General features: G+C 38.6%; 1 protein-coding gene across 1 annotated transcript; it reads left to right on the forward strand.

Annotated features, from left to right (window-relative positions):
* The first annotated feature begins 363 nt into the window (after positions 1-363).
* Positions 364-5356, forward strand: LOC143658872 (speedy protein E4-like). The gene is made up of 7 exons (XM_077131259.1): positions 364-637; positions 936-1005; positions 1099-1299; positions 1896-1954; positions 2532-2617; positions 4120-4288; positions 4440-5356. Exons 1-6 carry the CDS (start codon positions 545-547, stop codon positions 4262-4264), a joined length of 654 nt encoding a protein of 217 aa, XP_076987374.1. The 5' UTR covers positions 364-544; the 3' UTR covers positions 4265-4288; positions 4440-5356.
* Positions 5357-8315: the final 2959 nt, after the last annotated feature.

Genomic DNA, 8315 nt, shown 5'->3' on the forward strand with positions numbered 1-8315 from the left:
CATATATTGGTCTCACTCTTAAAGGTCTTATAAGGTCCTCTTACCCTCAATCTACTTATTAGTACCTTTCTCCCTCACAGGAGAGTTCTGAAATGGGAATGGAAAGGAGAGGATAAATGTCCATTATGTTCATGTTTTGAGTGAAGAGAATGTGGCTTGTGGTGGGGCAAAGGGTAAAAACTCATTCTGAGAAATTGGGGATAGTGATGAAGTTTAGGAAGAGTTGAATCAGTACTGAGATATTTCACAGTCATTTCCAAGAGAAGAAAAACCATCATTCTGTCAGTTGTATGTGTTTCCCTTCAAACTGACCTGGTTACCTAGTTGGAATGAATGACCTCAGAGGATTCCAGTGGTCCTGATTGTAAGACTCAAATTCACTGGCAGGGACAACAGTTTCTCCTCAGAGCTCTTTCCCACTCCTGTCATCCTCAAACTGGAACAGTCATAACGGGCTTAGGCACACCATGATACGAAATCAGAGCTTGGGAAGATCAGATGCCTAAGTGTGACCAGGGAGGGAACAAGCAGTTAGGGAACAGTCATGGCTGAGCGTCTTCCATTAGCCACGTCTGTGAACGAGTTCCCAACCCGGCTGCACAGAGCATATGGTGGAGATGACGGTGAAGGAAGAAAGGTGGGTTTACTAGTAAAATGAGAGCACGGAAGTTGGGAATGAGTTCCTGAGTCAGTGTATGAAATAGAGGGGAGTATCAGAAACCAAGCCTTTGGGAAGAAGAGGTAAAAGATCGGGAGAAGAGGACATCCAAATGGATGGAGAGTTTGGGTAACAAGGAAGGAAGGTTAAGAAAAGAGATCCAAAAAGGGGGAAATGTAAGATGGAAATCATGTAGGGGCTTTATTTTTCTCTAATGGTAAAATTTAACTATAATGACTGAGAGTTTTGAGCACTATGGAAATATAATAATTTCCAGATAACTGGAGCAGATAGATGTCAACAAAGGAAAAAGTGTGAAAGAGAGTGGAAGACCCAGAATCTGAAAGGTAGGTGGAAGTTAGGGGAGGGCATAGGTGTGTGATTACTGACCGAATCCTTATGAAAAAATGCCTTATGTTGTCATCTATTTCTGTACACAGTTTCCTCTATAGACTCCATTCCCCTGCCTGAGGCTTGTGGCTGTCAGAGGGACTGGGCAGCATCTTTCATGAAGGGGGCAGCCCCTGAATCTAAGGACAGCTGGGTCATGGAGGACATGATTGGTCTCCCAATGCAAGTGGAAAGAAAGCAGGCATCAGCTGTAGAGCCTGAGCATCATGAGGTCTTCAACAGGCTTCTTGGTAGGAAGAGGCCCCATATACCTAAAATGTTCTTTCTAAAATGAAGAAATGTCCAGTAACTCTACACAACCACTAAGGAATAGGGGTCTGTTTTAGATAATGAGCTCTCTGTTGCAGGGAATGTGCAAGCAGAGACAGCGTATTTATCATTTGTCAGGGACATTCAGAAAAGGATACAGGATAAGAGTAAACTGGAGAAGTATCTGCACTTTCTTTTATTTCTGAATCTAAGTGTTTTTTTCCTATACAATGGGAACAATTACACCTAATCTAATTATATCAGATTCTAAAGAGAAAAGGAATGCAAATTTACATTTTATCCTCTGAAATGTTACATTTCTGTATGAGGAACAGTCATTATCATCTATTCTGAAGTTTTTGCAAACACATACATTCTATGAGAGCACAACCCAACATATAATCACTCCACATGACTCCCCAAATAGAATTCACTCTGTGTTACACAGTGAATTTTTTTCTCCCTGTCCCCTCCTCTGCTAACAATTGGTCAGAACACGGAATCTTCTTTTTTTGTGGATTTCTGCAGGCTGTCTCTGTTCCTATTCTCAATCTTAACATGTGCCCTCTTTTAACAGAGGATCCTGTTGTTCAACGATTTCTGGCGTGGGACAGAAATCTGAGGGTATCTGACAAGGTAACATTTTTCATCAAACTGTTGCTGCCCCAGTCTGTGGGGGTTAGGTTTTTCAAAAGCGAAAGCTACCATTCTCTCTATCCTTATTTTGTCCTTTGTGTCTCAGAAACCTTGCTCCTTCTCTAACTGGCAACACCTCTGTCTAAAATCCTATTGCTTCCTTACAGGGTGGCAGGGTCTTCTGGAATCTTAAGTGCTAGTTCTGTATTTTGCCTCACTGGTGATTGACACTTTCATTTCACAGAAACTCTCCTCTCAGCCCTTCGAGACACCTTTTTGTTTATAAATTATCACAACCCATCCCAATCTCAACCATTCTGAGCACACTCTGTCAAACACCCACATCTTGTTATGTTCACACCATCCTGCACTTCCCCTCCCATATCTTCTGTAATATGGAGCTACCCTGTTAGTATACCTCTGTTGCTTTCACTGCTCCCCACTGATCACCCTACCCCAAGGAGTATTCTCCTCTCCAAGCTGTGATCTTGTTCCTCCAGCCTCTTCTTCCTTATTCCAATATTTTTCCTCTTCCAGGATGTAACCATTCTTTTATTGCTTTTTATCTCCTCATTAGTATCTCCTGTCCATGGTAATAGCTTATTTTAGCCGGGCTGGCCTCTTCTCTTGGCAGTACCAACAAATTCATTTTTTCCTGGCTCTGTGAGTACTTCCCTTAATCCCATTACTCAAACTTCAAGTTGCAGAGTGAATAAGAGTGGTAGAAGGGAGCCTCTCACTATTCATCTTTAAAAAAAAAGACTATTTGTAGTGTTTCTCTGTGTTCAAAAACAATGGGAGATATTTTGGTATGGAAATTATGGTCTGAGTTTGCTTTCACCTTATAATGTTCAGCAAAAACAAAATGAAACAGATCAAGACAAACACAGCATAAAACTCTTCTAAGTGGAGAAGAAAGACTTGACTTTACCATGCCCCAAGCAAATAGTTTTGAAACCTTAATAATTTCTGATCCCTATGTCAGTGCAAATCTAATCTGCTCTTTCTTCTCATTTCAGAACCTCCTTATACACTGCAATCTATTGCAGTGCACTCCCTGCTCGTCCTCATTACTTTAACATCTCCCATTCAAGTCTAAAACACAAAGACACAGATAAGATCCTATAAAATTGGCTCGCAGTTCCCCCTTAATCAAAACCAGAATTTCCAGTTTGAATTCACCAGTCTGTAATCTCTATGAACCTTGTTTGCTATCCTGATACATCTTTTTCTTTGTTTTTAAGGAATTCTTCTTTGTATAGAAACTGCAGTTATTTCCTTTCAGTTTTTCTTATATATGCTGTCTGGAAATATCTCAGTCATGTATAACTTAATAAAGATATTTTATCAATTAAGCCATTTCAGACACCAAGCCTTGCATGATGTTTTCCCTGAACTTCACAGTCAGATGAGACCAGATCTTCTGCATCTCAATAGCATTTCAGTGACATCGTAATATAATAAATCATTTTTAATTAAACTTGTTTGTTATCCCTTCCATTCCTCTTATACAACCCCATTAGTCTAAACACCACTCAAAGACAGGGTTGTTAGAAAATCACTGTGTCCTATAAAGCATTTAACAAAACAGTTTTTATTTTGTGTTTGCATGAGTTAAATAAAATCTGTAAGTTTTCATTCATTCATTCCATCAGTTATTAAATGCTTCCGAATCCCAGGGACTATGAGGGGATGGAAAGAAGCACAAAAGTGGAGATTAAGAAATGCTCATTAAATTAATGTAAACAGGGTACTGTATTACGCATTTGGTGATCTTGTGGATGGTGCAAAAATAAGGCAAAATCAGTTTTTGTCCTTGAGATTCTTACAGTGTAGTGAGGAGACAGTTATTAGCAAGTACCACAAGGAGGAGTGAAGGAGATGAGAGGATTGTGGTGGAAGATTGTAATGCAAACTGCCTGGCAGAATACAGCCTCAGGTTTCCTAGTGTGACCCTTGTCATCAGGTTATGACGGGGTCATTCAGAATGTTTCTGTCCAGAACCAAGCTTCCCAATTAACGGTTAGGTGTTCTGACAAATGAATAGGGCTGATAAAAGGTCATGTGCTGAAGGTGGTCAGTCTATAGTCCTTTCCGGTGAGATGACCTTAAACAGAGTTCTTTCTGGCTCTGCTTCTGAAAGCAAACCTGATTTCTTTCCCTAGCTATCTGGCCAATGACATGGAGGAGGACAACCAGGCCACAAAACAAGCCATATTTTCCTTCCTCTATGGAAAGAACTGTATCCAGCGTCCCATGTTCCATAAGCTACAAATTCAGTTCATTCGTTCCATGCGCTGGAACACTTGAGTTTTCCGGGAGGAGTGTGAGTAGGTACAGTAATGAGGATTTTGAAGAGTGGTTGGATATGGGACATTAAAGTTTGGATCTGAGAAGTGGAAGGGATTAAAGCTTAAGAAGAATTGAAAAGACTGTATCATTCTGAAGGGTCATTATCTTAGTTGTTGGACATTTTTCTTTCCAGATCCAAGCTTATGACCCAGAGCACTGGGTATGGGGAAGAGCTCGCACGCTCATTCCCTAGAACTCCCAAAGACATCAGAGACTGAAGACATTGGCCTGAGGAAACCAAAAGCTGCAAGTCTCTTCCATTCTGTGAACTTTGACCATCCCAAGACTAAGAAACAAGCAGTACTCTCGAAGAAGAGGTGGAGAAAATTAGTAGTGAGGGAACAATTATATTGCAGTTAATTAGGACATATAGAGAGGGGCCATTTTCCTTTGAGGTAGGATAATTTTACCTTACATATTCTCAATTATATTTTTTAAACATGCTTTAATTAAAAAGTGAGATATTATTGACTCAAATAGGCACTGAAAACCAAAAAGAAGAAAGTGAACACATAATGATAGAAATAGGTTACAGGTATAGGAGATTAGTAGGAATAATGGCACTTGGGACCAGATAGATAATAAACTGTCAGAAGTGTTTTATGTTGCAGTTGAAAATATTTACTTTTAACAAATTGCTGTGACAACCACATTAAAAGCAGGATTATGGAGAATCAATATATGTCAGATATTTCACTAATTTGTTTTGAAAATATTGGTCATGCACTTACTATATTTAATGCAAAAGTAAATTGTATTTTGAATTTATGTTATTCCTAAAAAATTTTTGTGATTGATGTTATACATGTTATGTGGTTATCTTATTTTCATCTAGGCAGTAATTCCCTAACGTTTTTGTAAACACACATGTTATATTTTATTTTCAGTAGTGAAGTGTTTGAATTTAACTGCTTTATCTTGCCTTGATGTGATTGCTGTATATTTTAGATTATGGTACAGGACAAGGTTTTGAAACGACTTGGAAAACTAATAAGAGGCATTATAAGAGTGTATTGTGTATCAATATAATAAAGAAGAAAAGTCTTATGACCTTCAATATTTGTGTGATATAACTTGCCTCAGTTACTTATTGCTAAGTTAAATTGGTGCTCAAAGGGGATGTTGTGGTTATTGCTGAGGAAGATTCCTTCTATTCCTAGCTTTCTAAATGTTTTTATCAAGAAGGGTGTTGGGTATTGTCAAGTGCCTTTCTGCATCAATTGCGATGATCATGTATGTTTTCCCTTCACTGTGTTATTGTGTTATTCATTATTATTTTCTTATGTTGAATTACCCTTACATACCTGGGATAAATACCACTTGATCATGGTGTATAATCCTTTTAATATGCTGCTGTTGGATTCAGTCTGCTAGTATATTGTGAAGTACTCTCGCATCCATGTTCATAAGGGATATTGCTCTGTAGTTTTCTTTTCTCATGGCATCTTTATTTGGCTTTCTATGAAGGTGGTGATGTCCTTATAGAATGAATGATGGAGTGTTTACCCTTCACATTTTTGGAAGAGTTTGAGCAAAAATAGAGTTATATCTTCTTTGAGTGTTTAGTAGACTCTACCTGTGAATCCATTTAGTTTTAACCTTTCCTTTGCTGGGAGATTTTTGATGATTGATTCAGCCTCTTTTCTTGTATTTTGAAAACAGCTTGTTTATGAACATAGACAATGGCAGGATAAAGAATATTTAACACATTTAACTAATATGACAATCAATTCTGCTTTAACTTCAGTTTGCAATTATTTTATAATGAATTTATTCCCAAGCAATAATTTCTTTTTCTCCAGTTTTTTCTCAGCTGTCTTTTTCTTCTGCGCAACTCCTCTTCTGGTTTATGAACAATTTGTTCTTTTCAGTAAGGATCAACTCAAGGTGGCAAAGGGAGCTCATGTATGGGTTAATCTGACCATGAGTTCTGTAAGTTCTGCCATGCATCTAGGGACTTTGTTCACCTGGATGTGCTCAGTGACCAGAGAATCTACATATAAACCCTTGAGTTCAACATAACTCGGCATTTTTAAGCACGTGCAACAAAAATTCAGCACTCTCTTTGGGCCGCTGACCAGCCCCCCTGTTTGGCTTGACCACATTTACCCACACCACCATTGTAATGAAGGAACGGCACACATTGCTTCTGTAAAGTGGCATCTTTCAGATCCTTGGTGACTTCAAATATGCATACCCTTGATGACCTGAGCAGCTTCTCGAGTGTTCTACAGCGAACATGAAGATTTGTACCTCTTGATTTGCATGATTTTGTAGGGTTTTTGGGTCAAGTGAATAGTGAGCTACTTTCAGAGGTCACCTCAGGCTGCTTACTGGAAGAGGAAGAGCGGTGGGAGAATCCATGGGAACTCAACTTCCTGCGAGACTTCCAGCTCCATTCTCTTTATTTATAATCGGTCTGTTGAGAGCTTCTATTCTTGAGGCACTGTACATAGTTTGTCTTTCTAAAGAATGTGTTTCATGTAGGTTATTTGTCTAATTTATTGGTATATAGATGTTCATGGTATCCTCTTATAGTCCTTTTTTATTTCATTAGGGTTGGTAGTAATGCCCCTTTTTTCATTTCTGGTTTTGTTATATGTATATTCTCTGTGTCTTTCTTTGTCAGTCTAGCTAAAAGTCTTGTCAATTTTATTGATCTTTTCAAGAAACCAACTTTTGATTTTGTTGAGTCTCTCTATTGTTTTTTGGTTTTCTATTTCATTTATCTCCACTCTGATTTTGGTGTTAGTTTTAGTTATATGTAGGGAGTTATGATTATGGATAAGGATAGATCTAAGGCTAAGTTAAGAGTTAGGGCTAGGGCTAAAGTTAGAGTTACAGATAGGGGTAATACCAGGTATACAGTTAGTCTTAATATTATGAATAGGAATAAGGCTAAAGTCATGGTTAGGGTTAAGGTTAAGTCTAAGGCTAAAGCTAAGGCTAGTGTTACGTTTTGGCTAAGGTTTGGTTGGGGTTTGGTTTAGGGATAGGGATAGATTAGGGTTGGTGGTAAGGCTTGGCCCTGGTTTATGGTTAAGATTATTGATGGGGTATAGTTAACATTAGGATTTAGGTTAGGTTTGACAAATTTTTAGGGTTAATGTTAGGACTATATGTAAGATTAGGTTTATGGGTAAGGGCAGGTCTAGTATTAAAGCTAGGGCTAGGGTTTGCTTGTGTTAAAGCTAGCAAGACATTAGGTTTAGTTTAACATTGGGTTGAGCAAAGTTCTTGAGTAAGTTTAGACATTGGTTTTTAGTTATGGGTTACAAAAGAAGTGTATCTAAGGCTATGGCTATGGTTTGGGTTAGTATTAAGTCTAAGACTACAGTTATGGATTGGACTAGTGTTAAGTTTAGAGGTAAGGTTAGGACTCTGTCTTGGTTACAGTTAATGATATAGCTATTCTTGAGATGGGCTAGGGTTAAGGTTAGATTTTTTTATAGGATCAGGGCAAATGCTACTGTATTAGTAAAGTTAAGATTAAGGCTAGGTTAGGATTAGGAATGAAGTTAGTGCTAGGATTAGTCTTATGATAGGGCTAAGACTAAGGGTAGGGTCAGGAGTACAACTTGTGCTAGGGCTAGGGCTAGGGTTACCTCTCAGGTTTATGTTTAGTTTTAGGTACAGGACTAAGGCTAACGTGGGCTTAGGGTAAGTGGCGGTAAAGGGTTAATGCTAAATCTAAGGCTAAGGTTAGAGTTAGGGTTAGGACTAGATATAATGTTAGATGTAGGGCTAGTGCTTGGTCTAGGTCTAAGTCTAGGGCTTGGACTTGTGTTAGGCCTAGAATTAGAGCTAATGTTACTGTTGGGTTAGAGGTAGGTATAGGTTTAGGTCGAGGGTTGGGATTAGGTTTAGATTTAGTGCTAGGGTTAGGATTAAGGCAAGTTCTAGACTTACGTCTAAAGTTAAAGTTAAGTTACAGCTAGGTCTGTGATTATGGTTAGGGCTATAGTTTGGGCTAGGGCAAATATTAGGGTTATGATTAGGGCTAGGTCTA

Source organism: Tamandua tetradactyla, chromosome 2 (genome assembly GCF_023851605.1).
Source record: "Tamandua tetradactyla isolate mTamTet1 chromosome 2, mTamTet1.pri, whole genome shotgun sequence".
NCBI classification, from domain to species: Eukaryota; Metazoa; Chordata; class Mammalia; order Pilosa; family Myrmecophagidae; genus Tamandua; species Tamandua tetradactyla.

Excerpts from the sequence above, each read along its gene's own strand:
- LOC143658872 (XM_077131259.1), top strand. The coding sequence starts at position 545 with ATGGCTGAGCGTCTTCCATTAGCCACGTCTGTGAACGAGTTCCCAACC. Across the intron at positions 638-935 it reads ATGACGGTGAAGGAAGAAAG|ATAACTGGAGCAGATAGATG; the intron begins GTGGGTTTACTA and ends AATAATTTCCAG. Across the intron at positions 1,955-2,531 it reads ATCTGAGGGTATCTGACAAG|TATCTCCTGTCCATGGTAAT; the intron begins GTAACATTTTTC and ends TCTCCTCATTAG.